The sequence below is a fragment of the Heptranchias perlo genome, chromosome 10 (genome assembly GCF_035084215.1).
Source record: "Heptranchias perlo isolate sHepPer1 chromosome 10, sHepPer1.hap1, whole genome shotgun sequence".
NCBI lineage: Eukaryota > Metazoa > Chordata > Chondrichthyes > Hexanchiformes > Hexanchidae > Heptranchias > Heptranchias perlo.
Genome location: NC_090334.1, coordinates 3,184,697 through 3,210,472, shown reverse-complemented (window position 1 = coordinate 3,210,472; position 25,776 = coordinate 3,184,697). Strand labels below are relative to the sequence as shown.

At 49.3% G+C, this 25,776-nt stretch overlaps 1 protein-coding gene across 1 annotated transcript in view; it reads left to right on the top strand.

Annotated features, from left to right (window-relative positions):
* Positions 1 to 603: 603 nt before the first annotated feature.
* LOC137326409 (papilin-like) overlaps positions 604 to 25,776 on the top strand; it is a 58,244-nt gene continuing 33,071 nt past the window's right edge. Inside the window, exons 1-10 of the mRNA XM_067991455.1 lie at positions 604 to 633; positions 716 to 860; positions 3,642 to 3,768; positions 7,430 to 7,495; positions 11,919 to 12,126; positions 14,381 to 14,557; positions 16,082 to 16,261; positions 17,933 to 18,083; positions 21,735 to 21,821; positions 25,465 to 25,771. Coding sequence (XP_067847556.1) covers positions 604 to 633; positions 716 to 860; positions 3,642 to 3,768; positions 7,430 to 7,495; positions 11,919 to 12,126; positions 14,381 to 14,557; positions 16,082 to 16,261; positions 17,933 to 18,083; positions 21,735 to 21,821; positions 25,465 to 25,771 — 1,478 coding nt within the window. The remainder of the gene's footprint in view (positions 634 to 715; positions 861 to 3,641; positions 3,769 to 7,429; positions 7,496 to 11,918; positions 12,127 to 14,380; positions 14,558 to 16,081; positions 16,262 to 17,932; positions 18,084 to 21,734; positions 21,822 to 25,464; positions 25,772 to 25,776) is intronic.

Sequence of the window (25,776 nt, the reverse complement as noted above, 5' to 3'; positions counted from 1 at the left end):
GGCTGGCCGTCTGTCTGTCAGTCGGTCAGTTACCGGGGCTGGCCGTCTGTCTGTCAGTCGGTCAGTTACCGGGGCTGGCCGTCTGTCTGTCTGTCAGTCGGTCAGTTACCGGGGCTGGCCGTCTGTCTGTCAGTCGGTCAGTTACCGGGGCTGGCCGTCTGTCTGTCTGTCAGTCGGTCAGTTACCGGGGCTGGCCGTCTGTCTGTCAGTCGGTCAGTTACCGGGGCTGGCCGTCTGTCTGTCTGTCAGTCGGTCAGTTACCAGGGCTGGCCGTCTGTCTGTCTGTCAGTCGGTCAGTTACCGGGGCTGGCCGTCTGTCTGTCAGTCGGTCAGTTACCGGGGCTGGCCGTCTGTCTGTCAGTCGGTCAGTTACCGGGGCTGGCCGTCTGTCTGTCAGTCGGTCAGTTACCGGGGCTGGCCGTCTGTCTGTCTGTCAGTCGGTCAGTTACCGGGGCTGGCCGTCTGTCTGTCAGTCGGTCAGTTACCGGGGCTGGCCGTCTGTCTGTCAGTCGGTCAGTTACCAGGGCTGGCCGTCTGTCTGTCTGTCAGTCGGTCAGTTACCGGGGCTGGCCGTCTGTCTGTCTGTCAGTCGGTCAGTTACCGATGGCTGGCCGTCTGTCTGTCTGTCAGCCGGTACTCACTCTGGCCCCATTCTCCTCTCATTAAAGATTTGCCGCTGTGAAATTTGAAAGATATTTGCAGTTACATGAAATAGAACGTTGGATGTTTTCAGATCATTAGCCAGGAGCCTAATCGAGGAGTTGAATACGAATACTATCAGTCACACTACAGGAGACAGCCACAAGGTTACTTCTGGAGTACTGGGTCCTGGAGTTTGTGCAGCAAGGAATGTGGAGGCGGTGAGTGACTTCAGGATTCGAAACATCTTCTTTTCTTCTTCTTGTGAAAGTGTCTTAATTAAATTTAGCTCTTTATTTACTAAAATCGAACAACAACTTGCAATTAACGTAGTAAAACATCCCAAGGTCCTTCACAGGAGCGATTATCAGACAAAAATTGACACCGAGTCACATAAGGAGATATTAGGACAGGTGACCAAAAGCTTGGTCAAAGAGAGAGGTTTTAAGGAGCGTCTTAAAGGAGGAGAGAGAGGGAGAGGTTTAGGGAGGGAATTCCAGAGCTTAGGGCCCAGGCAGCTGAAGGCACGGCCGCCAATGGAGGAGCGATTAAAATCGGGGATGTGCAAGAGGCCAGAATTGTAGGAGGGCAGAGATCTCGGAGGGTTGTAGGGCTGGAGGAGGTTACAGAGAGAGGGAGGGGTGTAGGGCTGGAGGAGGTTACAGAGAGAGGGAGGGATGTAGGGCTGGAGGAGGTTACAGAGATCTCGGAGGGTTGAGGGCTGGAGGAGGTTACAGAGATAGGGAGGGGTGTCGGGCTGGAGGGGGTTTCAGAGATAGGGAGGGGTGTCGGGCTGGAGGGGGTTACAGAGATAGGGAGGGGTGTAGGGCTGGAGGAGGTTACAGAGATAGGGAGGGGTGTAGGGCTGGAGGAGGTTACAGAGATAGGGAGGGGTGTAGGGCTGGAGGAGGTTACAGAGAGAGGGAGGGGTGTAGGGCTGGAGGAGGTTACAGAGATAGGGAGGGGTGTCGGGCTGGAGGGGGTTACAGAGATAGGGAGGGGTGGAGGGCTGGAGGAGGTTACAGAGATAGGGAGGGGTGTAGGGCTGGAGGAGGTTACAGAGATAGGGAGGGGTGTGGGGCTGGAGGAGGTTACAGAGATAGGGAGGGGTGTCGGGCTGGAGGAGGTTACAGAGATAGGGAGGGGTGTGGGGCTGGAGGAGGTTACAGAGATAGGGAGGGGTGTGGGGCTGGAGGGGGTTACAGAGATAGGGAGAGGTGAGGGCTGGAGGAGGTTACAGAGATCTCGGAGGGTTGAGGGCTGGAGGAGGTTACAGAGATAGGGAGGGGTGTAGGGCTGGAGGAGGTTACAGGGAATGGGTTTTTAGTTTCTGTAACTTCATTCAGGCAGCTTTGACTTTGAACTGAACGCCTCCAATTCACTCCCTTGGTTTCCTGCTGATGTTTGCCTCAATGGACGTTGGTCACTTGTGCAAATGGTCACCGTTCATGGTTGAGCTTTGACAGTAAAGATTGGCAGGCGATTCGAGCCGATCTTGTCCTTACCGGTCTTCTGTGTGGATGAGAGAGGGGGCACTTGGTGGTAATTCCCCCCCACTCTGCTCAGGCCCAGGGGAGCTGAGGCCATTCACAGTGTTCACACACCTACCCCTCCCACTGTGATCAGTGAACTCAGTACAGACTGGGGTTTGGGTCCTGTTGATAATCACTGGGTAAGCTCACTGAACCAACAGGTCCATATACAATAAAGTTCTCTAGACCAGCGTTATATGGTGCCTTATCATGTCTCTCTAACATAGAATCTTACAGCACAGAAGGAGGTCATTCGGCCCATCATGCCTGTGCTGGCTCATTGAAAGAGCTGTCCAATTAATCCCACTCACCTGCTCTTTCCCCATAGCCCTATAAATGTTTCCATCTCACAGTGTTTCACACAGTGCTGTGACTGTTGTGTAGGGGAGTGAGGCAGCAATTTTACATTCAGCAAGATCCCACAGCCAGTGACGAGATCACTGATTCATCAGTCTGTTTTAATGGTGTTCGAGGGTGGAATCTTGGCTAAAGGATCAGACACACTTTCCCTGACTTCCCCCATTGGTGCCGCTCTGATCTTTAATATCTACCCGAACAGGAAGGTGAGGCCTCAGTTCAACATCTCTTCCAAACTCCTGAAAATGTGGTGCTCCCTCAGTACTGCACTGAAATGTAGAGTTTCAAGATTAGGTACTTGAGTCCTGAGGTGGGCCTTGAACCCTCGACCTTCTGGCTCAGAACATCTGGGACATGCTGACATTGCAGCAATGATACAGTTTCTCCGGCCGGAAGCAAAGTGCCAAACAGTGAAAGGACCGAGCCCACGGGGGCACTGCTCTCTGCTGGCCTATCCCTGGGTCTGCAGTGGCTTTTCCCACACAAACTAAATCAGGCAGCACCTCAAAGCAGTGTTTCCAGGCCCTGCTTTACTTCCAGCCCTCGTGAGGTGCAGTTATTTTTTTTAGTCCTGATACTGTTCATCCCGACTGAAGATCGCTCTGCCTTGTGCAACATTCAATTTGTTTAATAGAGGTCGTCAGTTGCCAGGAATTTACAGCGAGATATCAAAGCATTTCCTGGCGTCTGATTTGCTTACTTTTCTCTCTGCAAACTTTCAGTTGCAGTGGAAGATTATTTTTTTTGCTGAAACGAGTAGTTTTGTGAGTACGATGTTTCCTTCTTTGAACTTGAGTTAAGGAAAAGAAAGGAAGCTCCTTTGGGACATTACATAAATGTGGAAGATGTTTATATAAACACAAGTTCCTTCTCATTCTGCTTCCTAAAGAACTAAAGATATTACAGGAGTTAAGACAATTTGTGCAAGTAGTAAATTGGGATTGTACTTTTTAAGTTTCTGTCGCCCTCAGTAAATGTGTTGAGTGCAGTGGGCGATAACACAGTGAAGGAAACGAGTGACTCTCTTGTGCTGCTGTGAAGGGCCCGAGTTCTCCTGTACTATCTCCACCCTCCTCCCCCAATGATTTCATTCATTTTAATTTCTTTTATTAGGGTACCAGACACGACTGGTGTTCTGCACCATCGACAATGAGGCCTATCCCGATTATTTATGCAGGGGTCAAGGACGGCCACACGGCAACAAAACCTGTAACCCTCAGTCCTGCCCACGGACCAAACGGTGAGTCTCGACCCAGCACTGACAGCAAGCCCGAAATACAACCCACCCATTGGTCAGTGGGTAATACACTCCCCATTGGTCAGTGGGTAATACACTCCCATTGGTCAGTGGGTAATACACTCCCCATTGGTCAGTGGGTAATACACTCTCCATTGGTCAGTGGGTAATACACTCCCCATTGGTCAGTGGGTAATACACTCCCCATTGGTCAGTGGGTAATACACTCCCCATTGGTCAGTGGGTAATACACTCCCCATTGGTCAGTGGGTAATACACTCCCATTGGTCAGTGGGTAATACACTCCCATTGGTCAGTGGGTAATACACTCCCCATTGGTCAGTGGGTAATACACTCCCCATTGGTCAGTGGGTAATACACTCCCCATTGGTCAGTGGGTAATACACTCCCATTGGTCAGTGGGTAATACACTCCCCATTGGTCAGTGGGTAATTACAGTCCGCAATGGTTCCTGGTAATAACTCAGCCTCTCTATAGGAGAAGGAGACATATCCCAGCAGGAGTCAGACTTTCTATAGGAGAGGGAGACGTATACCAGCAGGAGTCAGACTCTATAGAGGAGGGAATGTATCCCAGCAGGAGTCAGACTTTCTATAGGAGAGGGAGACGTATAACAGCAGGTGTGACTTTCTATGGGGGAGGGGGATGTATCCCAGCAGGAGTCAGACTTTCTATAGGGGAGGGGGATATATCCCAGGAGGAGTCAGACTCTCTATAGGAGAGGGAGACGTATCCCAGCAGGAGTCAGACTCTCTATAGAAGAGGGAGACATATCCCAGCAGGAGTCAGACTCTCTATAGGAGAGGGAGACATATCCCAGCAGGAGTCAGACTTTCTATAGGGGAGGGGGATGTATCCCAGCAGGAGTCAGACTCTCTATAGGAGAGGGAGACGTATCCCAGCAGGAGTCAGACTCTCTATTGGGGAGGGAGACATATCCCAGCAGGAGTCAGACTCTATATTGGAGAGGGAGACATATCCCAGGAGGAGTCAGACTCTCTTATAGGAGAGGGACACGTATCCCAGGAGGAGTCAGACTCTCTATAGGAGAGGGACACGTATCCCAGGAGGAGTCAGACTCTCTTATAGGAGAGGGAGACGTATCCCAGGAGGAGTCAGACTTTCTATAGGGGAGGGAGACGTATCCCAGCAGGAGTCAGACTTTCTATAGGGGAGGGAGATGTATCCCAGGAGGAGTCAGACTCTATAGGAGAGGGAGACATATCCCAGCAGGAGTCAGACTTTCTATAGGAGAGGGAGACATATCCCAGTAGGAGTCAGACTCTGTAGGAGAGGGAGACATATCCCAGCAGGAGTCAGTCTCTGTAGGAGAGGGAGACGTATCCCAGCAGGAGTCAGACTTTCTATAGGGGAAGGGGATGTATCCCAGGAGGAGTCAGACTCTCTATAGGAGAGGGAGACGTATCCCAGCAGGAGTCAGACTCTCTATAGGAGAGGGAGACATATCCCAGTAGGAGTCAGACTCTGTAGGAGAGGGAGACATATCCCAGCAGGAGTCAGTCTCTGTAGGAGAGGGAGACATATCCCAGCAGGAGTCAGACTCTGTAGGAGAGGGAGACATATCCCAGCAGGAGTCAGTCTCTGTAGGAGAGGGAGACGTATCCCAGCAGGAGTCAGACTTTCTATAGGGGAAGGGGATGTATCCCAGGAGGAGTCAGACTCTCTATAGGAGAGGGAGACATATCCCAGTAGGAGTCAGACTCTGTAGGAGAGGGAGACATATCCCAGCAGGAGTCAGACTCTATAGGAGAGGGAGACGTATCCCAGTAGGAGTCAGACTCTGTAGGAGAGGGAGACATATCCCAGCAGGAGTCAGACTCTATAGGAGAGGGAGACGTATCCCAGCAGGAGTTAGACTCTATAGGAGAGGGAGATGTATCCCAGCAGGAGTCAATCCTTTCAGGAATGTTGGCGAGATGTTGTTTGGGACTAGAGTCACCCTGTCAATGCTCCAGTCGGAGTTACTAGGCGAGTTTACCTTTTAATATATTTTTAATGATACGGGGAATCTTATCGGTACAAATAATCATGTCTCCAGGGTGTAAAAGGTTAAATTATGAGGACAGGTTTCATAGACTAGACTTGTATTCCTTTGAGTTTAGAAGGTTGAGGGGTGATCTAATTAAGGGTTTAAAATGTTAAAGGGATTCAGTGGGTAGATAGAGAGAAACTATTTCCTCTGGTGGGGGAGTCCAGGACAAGGGGGCATAATCGTAAAATTAGAGCCAGGCCGTTCAGGGGTGATGTCAGGAAGCATTTCTTCACACAAATAGTAGTGGAAATCTGGAACTCTCTCCCCCAACAACTTATCAATGCTGAGGTTCAATTTTCAAGACTGAGCTCGATAGATATTTGTTGGGATATGGAGTTAAGATACAGAACAGCCGTGAGCTACAGCAACACCAACAACCTGCATTTATATAGCACCTTTAACGTGGTAAAACATCCCAAGGTGCTTCACAGGAGTGAAATCAGACAAAAAAATTGACACCGAGCCACATCAGGAGATATTAGGACAGGTGACCAAAAGCTTGGTCAAAGAAGTAGGTTTTAAGGAGTGTCTTAAAGGAGGAGAGTGAGGCGGAGAGGTTTAGGGAGGGAATTCCAGAGCTTAGGGCCTGGGCAGCTGAAGGCACAGCCGCCAACATGGGGCAAAGGAAATTGGGGATGTGCAAGAGACCAGAATTGGAGGAGCGTAGAGATCTCGGAGGATTGTAGGGCTGGAGGAGGTTACAGAGATAGGGAGGGGGGAGGCCATGGAGGGATTTCAAAACAAGGATGAGAATTTTAAAATCAAGGCATTCCTGGACTGGGAGCCAATGTAGGTCAGCGAGCACAGGGGTGATGGGTGAACGGGACTTGGTGTGAGTTAGGATACGGGCAGCAGAGAGTTTAGATGAGCTCAAGTTTATGGAGGGTCGAAGATGGGAGGCCGGCCAGGAGCCCATTGGAATAGTCAAGTCTGGAGATAACAAAGGCATGGATGAGGGTTTCAGCAGCAGATGAGCTGAGGCAGGGGCGGAGACGGGCGATGTTACGGAGGTGGAAGTAGGCGCTCTAGGTGATGGAGTGGATATGGGGTCAGAAGCTCATCTCAGGGTCAAATAGGAGGCCGAGGTTACGAACGGTCCGGTTCAATCTCAGTCAGTGGCCAGGGAGAGGGACGGAGTCGGTGGGTAGGGAACGGAGTTTGTGGCAGGGATCAAAGATAGTGGCTTCGGTCTTCCCAGTGTTTAGTTGGAAGGAATTCTTGCTCATCCAGAACTGGATGTCAGACAAGCAGTGTGACAAATCATAGACAGTGGAGGGGTCGAGGGAGGTGGTGGTGAGGTAGAGTTGGGTGTTGTCAGTGTACATGTGGAACCTGATGTGTTTTCGGATGATGTCACCGAGGGGCAGCATGTAGATGAGAAATAGGAGGGGATCAAGGATAGATGGTTGGGGGCTCTATCTAACTGAATGGTGGAACAGGATGGAGGGGCTGAGTGTCCTACTCCTGCTCCTGTGCTCAGTTTAAACACACGAGTATACTCCGTCAATACACCAACATTCTATGAATTGTATATTGGAATTGAGCCAAATATTATCAAAGCTTTAAAAAAACATTTGTTCCATGTGTAAGGATTTCATTCATAAATCGACCGAGAGCATGGACTTGGAACCAGTGTCTGATGTCGAGGGTTTACAGGTAACCAAGACAGCTGCTATGGGATGTGCATTCCTGCAAGATGATGAAATCAGAGCGGGGCAAAATGGTTCTTAATTGACTTTTTCTTTCGCTTGGTGGAGCTTCTGCAGCTTGTGGTGTGTGCTATGTGCTGTACAGTGGACGTAGAGCTTGCTGTGGAGCATTGGGGCCTGTGAGGGAGCAGTGTTGCAGCTTGTGGTGTTCACTGGTGTGCTGTCTTGTGCAGCTGATTGGGGTGTGCTGTCTGTCCTTATCTTTCAGGGTGCAATTTGTGTTTCCGCAGATCCAGGGGACCAGGTGAGTTACAATAGTTTTCCTGCCTTGAGCTCACTCAGGTATTTATTAGCAGCCTGTACCCTGCTCAGTGACAGACTCCATCAAATGAGTCGACAAAATTGTTGGCAGTAATTCTGAAAGTGTGTTCCCACATGGCAGTGGAGGGTCTGTTTACATTTATTTGAACCTTTCAAACAACACGAGAATTCACTTCTGTAATCCAGCAGTGAATTAGAGACAGTGAGGATCTTACATTTATTTAAGTAAAAGATGTCCGGCATTCATTCCTCCAATCTTTCTTTCCTTCCTTCTTCTTCCGATCCACTGCACCCCCTCCAAACATTCCCCGGTGTTGCCACATTTCAGGATTCCCTCCTCCCCCTCCTGTCAAATCGCAGGATGTCTCTCCCCACCCCTGCTCCACCTCAGTACAGCTGCTTGTTCATCATCAGCAGTTCCATGGAAGGTCTGTGTGCGCGCGGGACTGTGTCTGTGTGCACGCGGGTCTGTGTCTGTGTCTGTGTGCGCGCGGGTCTGTGTACGCGCGGGTCTGTGTCTGTGTCTGTGTGCGCGCGGGTCTGTGTCTGTGTGCGCGCGGGTCTGTGTCTGTGTGCGCGCGGGTCTGTGTCTGTGTGCGCGGGTCTGTGTCTGTGTGCGCGCGGGTCTGTGTCTGTGTGCGCGCGGGTGTGTGTCTGTGTGTGCGCACGTCTGTGTCTGTGCACACGGGTGTGTGTCTGTGTCTGTGTGCGCGCAGGTCTGTCTGTGCGCGCGTGTCTGTGTCTGTGCGCGCGTGTCTGTGTCTGTGCGCGCGGGTCTGTGTCTGTGTCTGTGCGCGCGGGTCTGTGTCTGTGTGCGTGCGGGTGTGTGTCTGTGTGCGCGCGGGTGTGTGTCTGTGCGCGCGGGTCTATGTCTGTGCGCGCGCACGTCTGTGTCTGTGCGCGCGCACGTCTGTGTCTGTGCGCGCGCACGTCTGTGTCTGTGCGCACGGGTGTGTGTCTGTGTCTGTGTGCGCGCACGTCTGTGTCTGTGCGTGCGGGTGTGTGTCTGTGCGTGCGGGTGTGTGTCTGTGCGCGCGGGTGTGTGTCTGTGCGCGCGGGTGTGTGTCTGTGCGCGCGGGTGTGTGTCTGTGCGCGCGGGTGTGTGTCTGCGCGCGCGGGTGTGTGTCTGCGCTCGCGGGTCTGTGTCTGTGCGCGCGCACGTCTGTGTCTGTGCGCACGGGTGTGTGTCTGTGTCTGTGCGCGCGCACGTCTGTGTCTGTGCGCACGGGTGTGTGTCTGTGTCTGTGCGCGCGCACGTCTGTGTCTGTGCGCGCGGGTGTGTGTCTGTGCGCGCGGGTGTGTGTCTGTGCGCGCGGGTGTGTGTCTGCGCGCGCGGGTGTGTGTCTGCGCGCGCGGGTCTGTGTCTGCGCGCGCGGGTCTGTGTCTGTGCGCGCGCACGTCTGTGTCTGTGCGCACGGGTGTGTGTCTGTGTCTGTGCGCGCGCACGTCTGTGTCTGTGCGCGCGGGTCTGTGTCTGTGCGCGCGGGTGTGTGTCTGTGCGCGCGGGTGTGTGTCTGTGCGCGCGGGTGTGTGTCTGTGCGCGCGGGTGTGTGTCTGTGCGCGCGGGTGTGTGTCTGTGTGCGCGCACGTCTGTGTCTGTGCGCGCAGGTGTGTGTCTGTGTCTGTGCGTGCGGGTCTGTGTCTGTGCGCACGGGTCTGTGTCTGTGCATGTGGGTGTGTGTCTGGGTATGTCTCTGCCCCTATCGATACATCTTAGCCTCTCGTTCTCTCCCACTCACTTATGCCAGTTCCAACATGGGTTTGTATATAAGAATGTCTCCAGTTGATTTCCCAGCTCTCCCTTTATCATCATTGCCCTGAGGATCCTTTTATTGTGTTTTTTGCTGAAATGCTGACACTGATGTTATCTGTAGAGTGTGGCGGAGAAGAGATTCTGTGCCTGAGGAGTCCGGCCTCTATTTCCACATCCTCACTCTTTATTTGAACCGAGATGTGTGGCATTGATCAGAATGTTGAAGCTGTGTAACTTCTCTCTTGGTTTTTTGGACTGTGGCTGTAGATAATTGAGAGCAGGAGGGTATATCAGCTCCTCACCATCGTGCCCTGTGTTTACCCTGTTACAGAGGTCAGAGGGTATATCAGCTCCTCACCATCGTGCCCTGTGTTTACCCTGTTACAGAGGTCAGAGGGTATATCAGCTCCTCACCATCGTGCCCTGTGTTTACCCTGTTACAGTGTTTAGGTGTAGGCATATTCCAGTCCAAAACATTCACCATTTCCATGGTTTTAAGTCCCGATTTAAATTTACATAGAATTTACAGCACAGAAACAGGCCATTCGGCCCAACTGATTTATGCTCCACATAAGAAATATGCAAGTAACATTCACGCCAGACAAGTGCCAGGCAATGACCATCTCCAACAAGAGAGAGTCTAACCACCTCCCCTTGACATTCAACGGCATTACCATCACCGAATCCCCCACCATCAACATCCTGGGGGTCACCATTGACCAGAAACTTAACTGGACCAGCCATATAAATACTGTGGCTACAAGAGCAGGTCAGAGGCTGGGTATTCTGCAGCGAGTGACTCACCTCCTGACTCCCCAAAGCCTTTCCACCATCTACAAGGCACAAGTCAGGAGTGTGATGGAATACTCTCCACTTGCCTGGATGAGTGCAGCTCCAACAACACAAGAAGCTCAACACCATCCAGGACAAAGCAGCCTGCTTGATTGGCACCCCATCCACCACCCTAAACATTCACTCCCTTCACCACCAGCACACCATGGCTGCAGTGTGTACCATCCACAGGATGCACTGCAGCAACTCACCAAGGCTTCTTCGACAGCACCTCCCAAACCCGCGACCTCTACCACCTAGAAGGACAAGAGCAGCAGGTACATGGGAACAACACCACCTGCACGTTCCCCTCCAAGTCACACACCATCCCGACTTGGAAATATATCGCCGTTCCTTCATCGTCGCTGGGTCAAAATCCTGGAACTCCCTTCCTAACAGCACTGTGGGAGAACCTTCACCACACGGACTGCAGCGGTTCAAGAAGGCGGCTCACCACCACCTTCTCAAGGGCAATTAGGGATGGGCAATAAATGTCGGCCTCGCCAGCGACGCGCACACCCCATAAACGAATAAAAAAATAGGAGCAGGAGTAGGCCATACGACCCCTCGAGCCTGCTCCACCATTCAATCAGATCATGGCTGATCTTCGACCTCAATTCCACTTTCCTGCCCGATCCCCATATCCCTTGATTCCCTTAGAATCCAAATATCTATCGATCTCAGTCTTGAATGTATTCAATGACTCAGCATCCACAGCCATCTGGGGTAGAGAATTCCAAAGATTCACAACCCTCTGCGTGAAGAAATTCCTCCTCATCTCAGTCCTAAATGGCCGACCCTTTATCCTGAGACTATGCCCCATAGTTCTAGACTCTCCAGCCAGGGGAAACAATCTCTCAGCATCTACCCAATGAGCCTCCTCCCACCCTTCTTCATGTGACCCTATCAGGAAATCCTTCTATTCCTTTCTCCCTCATGTACATATCGAGCTTCCCCTTAAATGCATCTACACTATTCATCTCAATCACTCTTTATGGTAGTGAGTTCCACATTCCCACCACTCTCTGTGTAAAGAAGTTTCTCCTGAATGCCCTATTGGATTTATTAGTGACTATCTTATATTTATGACCCCTAGTTCTGGTCTTCCCCACAAGTGGAACCATCTTCTCTACGTCTACCCTATCAAACCCTTTCATAATCTTAAAGACCTCTATCAGGTCACCCCTCAGCCTTCTCTTTTCTAGAGAAAGATGCCCAGCCTGTTCATAGAGTTTTAATAGTTTTTGTCCATATCTTGCCCCATGTCTGTCATTTGCTCACAATCTCCCGCATGTTGTCTCACCGCCCACCCTAATGTACAGGACTGTCTGACTATATCTGACCCTTAGTGTCAGCCTGTAGTGAGTATCCTGTATCAAAGCATGGTCTGTCCAAGTGTGGAGATTCCTTGTCTCAAGAACATTTTATGCGGGGGAGAGGGGGAAAATTAAAAGCACTGTGTAGAATTCTGATTGGTTGTTATCTGTTTATCGATGTTTACCTTCATTCTGGATTCATCATTCAGCTGGAAGATGGGGGAGTGGAGCACTTGCTCAGTGACGTGTGGGGGAGGGGTGCAGACCAGGTCCGTCTTCTGCTCTCTGTCGGAGGGGAGTCGAGGGGAGGCTGTCCGGGACGATTCAGAGTGTGCCGCGGTTACGGTGAAACCGCCCGGCCGGCAGGTCTGCAGTCTGCTCCAGTGTGCCACGTGGAAGTCTGGACATTGGTCTGAGGTACGGATCAGAAACTCTCCTCGCCCCACTTCCCGAGGTCCACAGTACGGGTTTGAAGAAAGAACTTGCATTTCTATAGTGCTTTACAACCAATGAAGTACTTTTGTAATGTAGGAAACTCAGCAGCCAATTTGCGCACAGTAAGATCCCACAAACAGCGATGTGATAATGACCAGATAATCTGTTTTAGTGATGTTGGTTGAGGGATAAATTTTGGCCAGGACACCGGGGAGAACTCCCCTGCTCTTCTTCGAATGTGCGATCTTTTACATCCACCTGAGAGGGCAAACGGGGCCTCGGTTTAACGTCTCATCCAAAAGACGGCACCTCTGACAGTGCAGCACTCCCTCAGTACTGGCACTGGGAGTGTCAACCTAGATTATGTGCTCAAGTCTCTGGAGAGGGACTTGAACCCATGACCTCAGAGGCAAGAGTGCTACCACTGAGCCACAACTGTACCTACAAATTGGGCCTGGAGGGGTAGGCCTCATGTTCACCCCACACAATGCTATCTATGGGAGGGGTGGAGCAGTAGCAGGGTAAACACCTCGAGGTATGGAGAGTCTGATGGCAAGTCTGTGGGTGCTGTAGTTGGACACCCCTTGATTAACTGATTTACACCAGTACAGTTCAGAGTAATGTAGACAGAAGCCCCTGAGATGAGACTTCCTGCCTATCCAGTCAGTTCTTGCAGATGCCTTAGCTGCCTCCTTGCAATCGAGGTGAGAGCTTGATGGCTGAGTTGGTGACGGTGCCACTCGAAGGAGGCCATTCAGCCCATTGTGTCTGTGCCGTATTGGACCATAGAAAGCACGAGGTGTTGTCCCTTGGTCTTTGCGGAGTAGCTGATCTCACACGGGGTCATATTTGGGCTGCTGCGAGTCGCCGGGTCAGGGAGGGACAGAGGTCCAGTTTCTGATCTATCTCCCAGGGGTCGGTGATAGGATCCCTGGTTTACACTCAGATTCGAGAATGGAGGGGAATGGAACCAAATTTGGAGATGGTGCTAAACAAGGAGTGAGATGTGAAGAGAGCAAGAAATTGAAAAGGAAAGTAGATTACGTGAGTGGGTAAAACAATTGAAAGAAAGAAGAACTTGCATTTCTATAGCACCTTTCACGGTCTCAGGACGTCCCAAAGTGCTCCCCAGCCAATGAAGTACTTTTTGAAGTGTAGTCACTGTTGTAACGTAGGAAACGCAGAGCAAGATCCCACAAACAGCAACAATAAAGTGACCAGATAATCTGCTTTAGAGATGTAGGTTGAGGGATAAATATTGGCCGGGACACCAGGAAGAACTCCCCTGCTCCTCTTCTAAATAGTGCCATGGGATCTTTCACATCTGCCTAAGAGGTTTAACATCTCATCCAAAAGAGGCACCTCCGACAGTGCAGCACTGGGAGTGATAGCCTGGGTTATGTGCTCGAGTCTCTGGAGTGGGACTTGAACCAATGACCTGCTAACAATGGCACATGCAGTTTAACATAAAGTATGAAGGGGTACAATGTGGATGTAACAATAACAGGTGGGCCAGCATTCTAAATGGGGGAGACTTTGGGGGAGGATTTTGGGGTCCAGGCATATAATTCACTCAAAAATATCTCTTCACATCCAAACAAAAACTGTCAGAAAGGTTAATGGAATTCTGAGCTTCGTCACAAAAGATTAACATAAACATTGATCATTAATACCTCGGATCTACAGACAGTTAAACCCATTTGAAATATTCTGTTCCGTGTTTGGGACCCCATCTATGAACGATACGAGCCAGTCCGGTGACATCTCAGCAGGGTGATCCCTGAGGTGAAGGGACTTACTTATGATGAAGGATTGTATAAACCTGGGTTATAGTCCATGGAGGTACAAGTTGTGCCTACACCTCAGAATCACAGACTCTGACAGCACAGAAGGAGGCCATTTGTCCCTTCGTGCCTGTGCTGGCTCTTTCAAAGAGCTATCCAATTAGTCCCAAATGTACTTGAATAATGTACTTTTATAAAAAGGACATTCCACTCCTTATAAGAAATCAAGGGCTATGGGTCAAAGGGGGTAAATGGATTTGAGGTACAGATCAGCCATGATCTAATTGAATGACGGAACAGGCTCTCGAGGGGCTGAATGGCCTCCTCCTGTTCCTATGTTCCTTTAAAAAAAAACATTGTAGTTAAAGAACGAAGTTATTAGCAGCCTGCCACTTGGTTTATTGGTTGTGTTTATTCTTAATTCTGAAAGTGCCTCTTGTGTCCTGTTGCAGTGCTCGGTAACATGTGGTGAAGGGATTCAGACCAGGTCTGTCTCCTGCGTGTCGCCATCAGGAAGCCAGCTTCCAGACTTTGCCTGTCCCTCTCGGTCGAAGCCCTCTGTAGCCCAGGCCTGTGCCCTCAATACCTGCAGAGCTGTCATCTCATGGTATATTGGGGCCTGGAGCTCGGTGAGTGTTACATAGAATTACATAGAACGTACAGCACGGAAACAGGCCATTCTGCCCAACTGGTCTATGCCGATGTTTATGCTCCACATGATCCTCCTCCCTCCCCTCTTCATCTAACCCTATCAGCATATCCTTCTATTCCTTTCTCCCTCATCTATCTAGCTTCCCCTTAAATTTATCCATGTTATTCGCCTCAACTACTCCTTGTGGTTGTGAGTTCCACATTCTCACCACTCTCTGGGTAAAGAAGTTTCTCCTGAATTCCCTATTGGATTTATTAGCGACTATCTTATATTTATGGCCCCTAGTTTTGGAACAAGTGGAAATATTTTCTCTAGATCTACCCTATCGAACCCCTTCATAATTTTAAAGACCTCGATCAGCCTGCCCTTTTCTAGAGAAAAGAGCCCCAGCCTGTTCGATCTTTCCTGATAGGTATACTCTCTCAATTTTGCTATCATCCTTGTAAATCTTTTTTGCAACTACTCCAGTGCCTCTGTATTTGGTTCTTACCTTCCTGAGTCTGTTTTATGGTCCCCAGTATTCTCCCTATCGTGAAGCGGAGGATTCTTTCTGCTCTAGGGGTATCAGTAACCCTGGACTTCATTGTCTCCCAACTATCCACTATCTGTGGTCTGGACGATGACTATTGCAGGCTAAACAAGTGCTGGGCCTGATCCTGGTCTCTCCCTGCACTCCCCAGTAGACATCACACTACAGTAATTCGGAGTGGGAGCTTTGGCTGATTTTCGTTCCCCCACCCCCCCCCCCCCCCCGTCCCTCCCCCTGTGGTCCTGAGGCTAACTGTCACCCCATTGAGATTGTTCAACTTAAGCCAGACCAGAGATCAGACATGGTACCACGGAGCACTCCTGATGGTCAAATGGGTAAAGACACCTCCCTGTGTGGCTCCGAGATTACAAGTTAGATCCCAGTCATTGCTGAGTTCACTGATCAATTGGGCAGAAGTTGGGTGCAGTTGAACGAGAACAGGATTGGGTTTGGCTGAGATGACTTCCAGGTTCACACCTGAAGTCTGGTGTCTTGAGTAGATGCTGGAGTGCAGCTGATGTCTATGGGACTGAAACCCAGCAGGAGATGGGGTCTATGGGACTGAAACCCAGCAGGAGATGGGGTCTATGGGACTGAAACCCAGCAGGAGATGGGGTCTATGGGACTGAAACCCAGCAGATGGGGTCTATGGGACTGAAACCCAGCAGGAGACGGGGTCTATGGGACTGAAACCCAGCAGGAGACGGGGTCTATGGGACTGAAACCCAGCAGGAGAGGGTGTCTATGGGACTGAAACCCAGCAGGAGACTGGGTCTATGGGACTGAAACCCAGCAGGAGACAGGGTCTATGGGACTGAAACCCAGCAGGAGAGGGTGTCTATGGGACTGTGCCTACAGGGGAGAAAATTGGAGAGACAAAAGAGTCTGAATTTATTGGGGCAACATTGTATTTTTTTACCTGTTTGTTTCTTCCTTCACCAAACCCTCAATGCCTCTCGTGTCTTGTTACAGTGCTCGGTGACGTGCGGTGAGGGCATTCAGACCAGGTCTGTCTTGTGTATGTCCCAATCGGGTGGCCAGTTACCAGACTTTGCCTGCTCCTCTCAGTTGAAGCCCTCAGCGGCCCAGCCCTGTGCCCTCGATACCTGCACCCCCGATGTTTTCTCCTGGCACATTGGGGCCTGGGGCCTGGTGAGTTTGCAAAGTATTTTTCCTTTCTTGCTCCTGGACCAGAGAATCAGATGATTCTTAGCTTAGATGAGTTTCTATTTACTCTGCTTTCCTTTGCAAATTGTAAACAATTTTACAACACCAAGTTATAGTCCAGCAATTTTATTTTAAATTCACAAGCTTTCGGAGATTTTCTCCTTCCTCAGGCAAATGTTTCAGGATCTCCTTTGCAAAATGAGGTTGAAATTTTGGTCAGCGAATGTACAAAATGGGGAAGAGGGGTGAAGATGTCAAAAAGTTGGAACTTTGGATCTAAGTGTTTTATTAACAGCCCCAGAAGGCAATGTTTTTTGCGTCGTGGATAAGACGGGACTCTGTTGACAATGTCAGTATTTCTCCTGATTCTTGTCAGAGGCAAAAAAAGAAAGTTAGAAGTTGCTCCCCCGTGAGTTTATCAATGAGTAATCGCGCTGCACAGGCCCACAAAGTCCCAGGGTTATTGCCCACTCTGTACGGGGTTGGTGCATATGCAAAGAACCTAAGGCCTGCTTCAGGCCTGGGTAAAGGACACCTCTTATTCATCCTTACCCAAAACGACAGGCACGCTCTTCCAGCCAGAAATGTGCGTTTCCTGCCCGCCATATTGGGGTCTTAATAATCTGAGTAGAGCCCGGAAAACATCTGCAGTGTGGACCAATTTCTAGGCCACTGTGGGACGATCTCTGTTGATGGTGGTGTGTTGATGATTGTACTAGGTTTGGGAATGTCGATTGTCCCAGAGCTTCGTTGTGGAATATTGAGATCAGACGCACACAGTTTCTCGCTGCCAATTCTCCCCTTTTAGTTGCGAAGGTGAGGCAGTCAAAGGGTTGACTTTCAGTCTGTGTCTGGACCGTAGGTATTCGGGTGTTTGATTGTGTGTTGGGAAGCCATGAACGTGAGTCCCTGGACAGCCCACACTCCAGCTCAGGACCTCAGTCGTTGAGCTTTTCCAGTTTTCGGCCAATCCTCAAGAGGAAGCTCTAGAAGAGAAGAAGGAAAACTAAAAAAAAGAAAGAACTTGCATTTCTATAGCGCCTTTCACCATCTCAGGACATCCCAAAGTGCTTTACAACCAATTAAATACTTTCGAAATGTGGTCACTGTTTGTAATGTGGGAAACGCAGCAGCCAATTTGCGCACAGCAAGATCCCACAAACAGTAATGTGATAATGACCAGATAATCTGTTTTTAGTGATGTTGGTTGAGGGATAAATATTGTCCAGGACACCGGGGAGAACTCCCCTGCTCTTCTTCGAATACTGGTGTGGGATCTTTTACGTCGACCTGAGAGGGCAGACCAGGCCTCGGTTTAACGTCTCATCCTGAAAAGACAGCACAGCTTCAGGATTGCGAAGTGTCAGTTTAGGACTTGGTGTCGGGAAGTATTGCTTTAGGTGACTCACACTGGAACAGGGAGGCGGGAAGAGTGGTTGAGGCCAGGATAGTGCATTATCAAGAAAAAGATCTAGCTGCCGCAATGGGAAGATTGGTGTTCTGGAAGGATGGAGATCAAATGAGCTGATTGACCTTCTCAATTGGAACCCCTCATGCAATCTTGTGATGTTTTATTAGGAAGAGAAGAAAATCTAATTGTTAACATGATGTATTGAGAGTTTGGTGTATTGTGGCCCTGTGATTTTGTTTTCCCAGTGCTCGAAGAGCTGTAACTCAGGCCAACGGAAGAGGCAGGTGATCTGCTACGACCAGGATCGCAATCATCAGGACTCTCGAAAGTGCAATCCAAGGATCTTTCCGAGTGAGATCGAGGATTGTAACACTCAGCCCTGCTATCTACCACAAGGTGACTCAACGTCGGCAAGATTGCTTCATTTTATTTCCTCTCGACTGTTCTGGGTATTGTTCCTGTTTATTCAGCATAAAATCAATCTATTTCTTTTACTGATTCTCAGAATGTGGGCATTGCTGGCGAGGCCAGCATTTATTGCCCATCCCTAGTTAACCTGAGAAGGTGATGGTGAGCTGCCTTCTTGAACCACTATAGCGGTTTGATACTGGGTGTCTTGCTCGGCCATTTCAGAGGGGCAGTTAAGAGTCAACCACATTGCTGTGGGTCTGGAGTCACATATAGGCCAGACCGGGTAAGGACGGCAGGTTTCCTTCCCTAAAGGACATTAGTGAACCAGATGGGTTTTTAAACAACAATCCAACAGCATCTTGGTCACTTTTATCTGTTTCCAGCACATTGTACAGGTGGGTGGACAACAAATGCCGGCCTTGCCTGCGACACTCACATGCCGAGAATGAATATATATAGAAAAAGAGAAAGCCAGTCACTAACCTGGGGCTTGAAATCTACAAGCAGCTCCCAATTTCCCTCTGATTGACCCTGGCAGTTTACAGCAGATCCAATTCCCTGGATTTGTGTGTTTAGGGCGGTGGCCCTAAGGGCACAGGCAGGGTTGGCAATAGAACAACGCAGCTCCATTACAAGCTCAGCCAATGAACCATTCCAACTTGCTGACCCATCCAGGGATGGTCTCCCCTTTCATTTAATAATTAGAATTATTTTAATTATCTCCTGTGGAGATCTTCTGGTACGGTAAAATAATTAAAATAATTCTAATCATTAAATGAAAGGGGAGACCATCCCTGGATGGGTCAGCAAGTTGGAATGGTTCATTGGCTGAGCTGCACAGATTAGTTTGAGTGGAGGGGTCTCTAACTCTGGGTCACAGGAAGGAAAAGTCCACCAGAGTTCCCACACCTTGATCAATTATCCAGTGAGTCCTGATGGAAGTGAGGGAGTGTGAACATCGAGCGAGGACCAGATCAGAGTCTGCTGGATTCCCCCCAAGGCTGACCAGACGGGCCTTACACTTTGAGGCCCTGTATTGCAGATTTTGGGACCTCTTTATTTGGTCTGTTAGACCTCATTGGGGGCCACGGGCACAACTAGGCTCTGTTTTGTTCGAGCGAATTCATTGGTGGTGACAATGCCTTGTGACGTCAGTCTAGTTATGTGATAGGGTGGAAGGGCTGTTTCTCAACGTGACCAGCTGTCGGTGAGGTGGGCTCACTAATTTAAAGACAGATGTTGTCCCACCTACACTGGCAGCTGGAGTCCAGCAGATGTTGATCAAAAATACCACAGCAGTTCCTCCAGATGAGGACTCTGTATCAGGGTGCTCTCTAGTGTGGAGCACAGGATCTCCATATTGCTTCGGAGACTCCCATTTCCCTGGATCCCACCAGCTGCCGTAGGGTCTCCATTTACCTGTGAATACCTGGGGCTGGATTCCATTGCACGTGTCCTTGTGTAAAACATACTAACAGGAGGAGGCCATTCAGCCCCTCGAGCCTGTTCTGCCATTCAATTAGATGATGGCTGATCTGTATCTTAACTCCATCGACTCTCCTTGGTTCTGTAACCCTTAATACCCTTACCCAATGAAAATCTATCGATCTCAATCTTTAATTTAAATTGACCCCCAGCATCCACAGACTTTTTGGCGGAGAGGTCCAGATTTCCACTCCCCTTTGTGTGAAGAGGTGCTTCCTGACATCACCCCTGAACGGCCTGGCTCTAATTTTAAGATTATTCCCCCTTGTTCTGGACTCCCCACCAGAGGAAATAGTTTCTCTCTATCTACCCTATCAAATCCTTTAATTGTCTTAATCACCTCGATCTGATCACCCCTTAATCTTCTAAACTCGAGGGAATACAAACATAGTCTATGCAACCTGTCCTCATAATTTAACCCTTTTAGTCCCACTATCATTCTGGTGAACCTGGACTGCTCCCTGTAATTTCTGTGGGGGAGGGAGAACTCTCCTGGTGTCCTGTCATTTCTCCGGGTTTCCGTCAATCTTCCCCCAGTTACAGAGGGAGATCGGGACTCACCCACCCCCCACCCAATGATCATTCTACCCCACAGGTTTTTAAATGGGACGGATCAGGAAAGCCCCAGGATTGATCCCTTTGTCTCTGCCCAGTTGGCTGGTCACGGTCAGAGTGCTGCAGTCTGGCTGTGGTGACCTGGGGTTAGGGGAGGGTGAATCGGCCGGGACTCCTGCTCCTGATGGTGCCTCTGTGTAGAGGCTGGATGAGGATGGGATCACACTCAGCTTTGATGCCCTCCAGTGTGGGGTAGCCTGCCTGTACTCGCAGTCCAGGTTCGCATACAAATAGGGCCCCTTCAGTGAGGTACCAGAGAGAGGCTGAGCCCTTCGAGTTGTATCCCGGGAGAGGGAGGGAGGGAGGGAGGGAGGGAGGGAGAGAGAGAGAGAGAGTCGGAGTGCTGGGAGTATCTCACCTTGACTATTCTTCATGTAAAAATGGGTCTCGGGCCATTTGACCACAAAGTTCTCACCCGCCGTATTTCCCAACCACTCCAGTTTCTGGTCAGACTCCTGCAAATTGAGCACTCCAGTTCAGTACTGAGGGAGTGCTGCACTGTCAGAGGTGTCATCTTTCGGATGAGATGTTAATCCTGGTCTGCCCTCTCTGTAAAAGATCCCAGACCTGTTTAGGAGAAGAGCAGGGGAGTTCTCCCTGGTGTCCTGGGCCAACATTTATCCCTCAAACAACATCATTAAAAAACAGATTATCTGGTCATTATCTCATTGATGTTTGTGGGATCTTGCTGTGCACAAATTGGCTGCTGCGTTTCCTACATTACAACATTACACTTCAAAAAGAACTTAATTGGCTGTAAAGCACTTCAGGGATGTCCTGAAGTTGTGAAACATGCTATTTAAATACAAGGCTTTCTTTTCACTCACTCTGGTCTCATCAGCACAAAACACCACATTACAGGAAAGATGTGATTGCACTAGAGAGGGCACAGAGGAGATTTCCGAGGATGTTGCCAGGACTGGAGAATTTTAGCGAAGAGGAAAGATTGGATGGGCTGGGGTTGTTTTCCTTGGAACAGAGGAGGCTGAGGGGTGATTTAATTGAGGTGTATAAAATTATGAGGGACCTAGATAGAGTGGATAGGAAGGGCCTATTTCCCTTAGCAGAGAGGCCAATAACCAGGGGCATAGATTTAAAGTGATTGGTAGAAGGATTAGAGGGGAGCTGAGGAAATATTTTTTCACACAGAGGGTGGTGGCAGTCGAGAACTCACTGCCTGAGAGGGTGGGAGAGGCAAAATCCCTCAACTCATTTTTTAAAATACCTGGATGTGCACCTGAAGAGCCGTGACCTACAGGGCTACGGACCAAGTGCTGGAAAGTGGGATTATTCTGGGTGGCTCGTTTCTCAGCAGGCGCGGACATGATGGGCCGAATGGCCTCCTTCTGTACCGTAAAGATTTTATGATTCTATGAAAACATCAAAAATATCTGAGATTAAATGATCACATGAGGCACAAATAAATATTAGTGTACAGTATGTGCACTGTTAATGGCTGATTTATTTCCACTTCACATACTTTTGATCATGTTTTTCATCCTTTTTTTTGTTAATTTCGTTTCCTTACACCCCCAGTGGTTCCAAGCTTACCGGATCCCACGGGATTCGATCCCGCTAAGGAGTTAATGCTTATCCCGTATAGTGGGTCTCCTCCATTCTCTGGTGAGTATGTGGCTTTCTGAATTTACTTTTCCTTCTGTGTGTGTGTTGTACAAGTAACGAGTCTTTCTGTGGTAATATTGGGCAGCTGATTCGATGGCTGAGCTTCAGTCTAAACCATACACACTGGGTAAGTCCAAAGTTCGATCCCTGGTCAGTGCGGAGTTAGCTGATCCCAGTCCCACCGATAGTAAGCACTCTACCTTTGGCCTTAGTGGCCAGGTTTATGGAGGGGGAAATTGTATAGGAACAGGATTCGGCATTACCATCGCCGAATCCCCCACCATCAACATCCTGGGGGTCACCATTGACCAGAAACTTAACTGGACCAGCCATATAAATACTGTGGCTACAAGAGCAGGTCAGAGGCCGGGTCTTCTGCAGCGAGTGACTCACCTCCTGACTCCCCAAAGCCTTTCCACCATCTACAAGGCACAAGTCAGGAGTGTGATGGAATACTCTCCACTTGCCTGGATGAGTGCAGCTCCAACAACACTCAAGAAGCTCGACACCATCCAGGACAAAGCAGCCCGCTTGATTGGCACCCCATCCACCACCCTGAACATTCACTCCCTTCACCACCGGCGCACTGTGGCTGCAGTGTGTACCATCCACAGGATGCACTGCAGCAACTCCCCAAGGCTTCTTCGACAGCACCTCCCAAACCCACGACCTCTACCATCTAGAAGGACAAGAGCAGCAGGCACATGGGAACAACACCACCTGCACGTTCCCCTCCAAGTCACACACCATCCTGACTTGGAAATATATCGCCGTTCCTTCATCGTCTCTGGGTCAAAATCCTGGAACTCCCTTCCTAACAGCACTGTGGGAGAACCTTCACCACACGGACTGCAGCGGTTCAAGAAGGCGGCTCACAACCACCTTCTCAAGGACAATTAGGGATGGGCAATAAATACCGGCCTCGCCAGCGACACCCACATCCCATGAACGAATTTTAAAAATTTTAGCCCCTTGAGCCTGTTCCTCCATTCAATCTGATCATGGCTGATCTGCACCTCAACCCCATTTTCCCACCTTTGTTCCATATCCCTCGATACCCTTGCCCAACAAAAATCTAGTGATCTCAGTCTTGAAAGCTCCGACTGTCCCCAACATTTACGGCCTTTTGAAGGAGAGAGTTCTAGATTTCCACTACTAACCTCCTAAGGCCCGATATTCAGCGTTCCCACTCCAGATTGCAATATGGTGACACATACTGCAAGATGTCGTGAGAACAGGATCAGGCTTGGTTATTGTTCTCCACAATTAGTTGGATAGTTTGCCAATACTGGCTATCGAGGCTCAGACACCAGTAATTGTCCTCTGAGCAAAGTACACCCAACAAGGCTTCAGGAGAGGAGGGGAACATTTAAGTGAAGTAAAGGAAATATTGAGAGGAGAGAGAGCAAGATAGATAATCCCACCTGCTTCTCTATTCGACTGTCGATTCACACCCCATCCCAGATCCTCATGGAATTATTTACAATCTCACCCCTGGTACCAGTAAAAGTGACCATGAGGGAAACCTGCCATCCTTACCTGGTCTGGGCCGAGATGTGACTCCAGCCTCACAGCAATGTGATTGACTGTTGACTGTTCTCTGAAGTGGCCAAGCAAGCCACTCAATGGCATCAAACCTCCACAAAGAAGGCGGCCCACCACCAGCTTCTCAGGGCAACTAGGGACAGGTAGTAAATGCTGGCGTTGCCAGCGACACACACATCCATGAATTTTTAAAAAGACTAGCTCCTTGGACTATTCTCTTGCTGCTCTGTCAAAGTGTCAGCCGTGGCTCAATGGTATCACTCTCGCCTCTGAGTCAGAAGGTTGTGGTTTCAAGACCCACTCCAGAGACTTGAGCCCATAATCTCAGTGGATGTAAAAGATTCCATGGCACTATTTCGAAGAAGAGCAGGGGGAGTTCTCCCCGGTGTCCCGGCCAATATTTATCCCTCAACCAACATCACTAAAGTAGATTACCTGGTCATTACCACATTGCTGTTTGTGGGATTTTGCTGTGCACAAATTAGACCATAAGAGATAGGAGCAGGAGTAGGTCATTCGGCCCCTCGAGCCTGCTCCGCCATTGAATGAGATCATGGCTGATCTGATTTTTACCTCAACTGCACATTCCCTTTCCCCATATCCTTTGACTCCCTTGCTGATCAAAAATTTGTCTAACTCAGCCTTGAATGTATTCAGTGTCTCAGCCTCCACAGCTTTTTGGGGTAAAGAATTCCAAAGATTCACAACCCTCTGGGAGAAGAAATTCCTCCTCATTTCCATCTTAAATGGGCGACCCCTTATGCTGAGACTATGCCCCCTAGTTTTAGATTCCCCCATGAGGGGTAACATCCTCTCAGCATCTACCCTATCGAGTCCCCTCAGAATCTTGTATGTTTTAATAAGATCTCCTCTCATTCTTCTAAACTCCAATGAGTATAGACCCAACTGTTCAATCTTTCCTCATAAGACAACCCTTCCATACCCGGAATCAACCTAGTGAACCTTCTCTGAACTGCCTCCAATGCAAGTATGTCCTTCCTTAAATAAGGGCACCAGAACTCTGTGCAGTACTCCAGGTGTGGTCTCACCAACACCGTGTACAGTTGTAGCATGACTTCCCTGCTTTTATACTCCATCCCCTAGAAATAAAGGCTAATATTCCGTTTGCCTTCCGGATTACCTGCTGCACCTGTATGTTGACTTTTTGTGTTTCATGTACGAGGACACCCAGATCCCTCTGTACCGCAGCATTTTGTAGTATTTCTCCATTCAAATAATATTTTGCTTTTTTATTTTTCCTCCCAAAGTGGATGACTTCACATTTTCCCACATTATATTCCATCTGCCAAATTTTTGCCTATTCGCTTAACCTGTCAATATCCCTTTGCAGACACTTTGTGTCCTCATCGCAACTTGCTTTTCCACCTATCTTTGTATCAGCAAATTTGGCCACAAGACACTCTGTTCCTTCATCCAAGTCATTGATATATATTGTAAATAGTTGAGGCCCCAGCACTGAGCCCTGCGACATCCCACTAGTTACAGATTGCCATCCTGAAAATGACCCTTTTATCCCGACTCTTTGTTTTCTGTGAGTCTCCATGCCAGTATATTACCCCCAACACCATGAGCTCTTATCTTGTGCAGTAACTTTTTATGTGGCACCTTATCGAACGCCTTTTGGAAATCCAAATATACTGCATCCATTAGTTCCCCTTTATCCACCCTGCCCATTACTTCCTCAAAGAACTCTAATAAATTTGTCAGACACGATTTCCCTTTCATAAAACCATGTTGACTCTCCTTGATTATATTATGAGTCTCCAAATGTCCTGCTACTACTTCCTTTGGCTGCCATGTTTCCTACATTACAACAGTGATTACACTTCAAAAGTACTTCATTGGCTGTAAAGCGCTTTGGGATGTCCTGAGGTTGTGAAAGGCGCTATATAAATGCAAATCTTTCTTTCGAAATTCGATTTGTTGACTTTACACCCTAGTAATATTCCACATTTTGCCAAGCTGACACTGCCTCTCGTTGGTGTAAAGGATGTAATAAAACTCTCTGACAGGACTGGGTTTTGAACTTCCAAATTGCTACTTGGCGACTGGTTATTCTTTTCTCTCCAAATTTCAGAACGATATTCTCCGGATTATCTGCCTGTAGGAACGGAGTCGAACCTCCTTCCCGTTCTGTCACCACAAAACGAGTGGGAGCACTCGAGATTTTACCACTACGTCTCTGAATCGGATTCTCCTGTTTCTGGATCAGCCTCCGACCCATCGAGGTCCCAGCACAGCAACCAGCAGTCACGGCAGGAGCTGATGGCTCCAGATGTTCGGGATTGTAACACGGAACCTTACGGATGCTGTCCAGATGGTTATGCCCCAGCTCGTGGACCGGGAGGCGAGGGCTGCCCTTCCATCCCCTGCTACAAAAGCAGGTAAT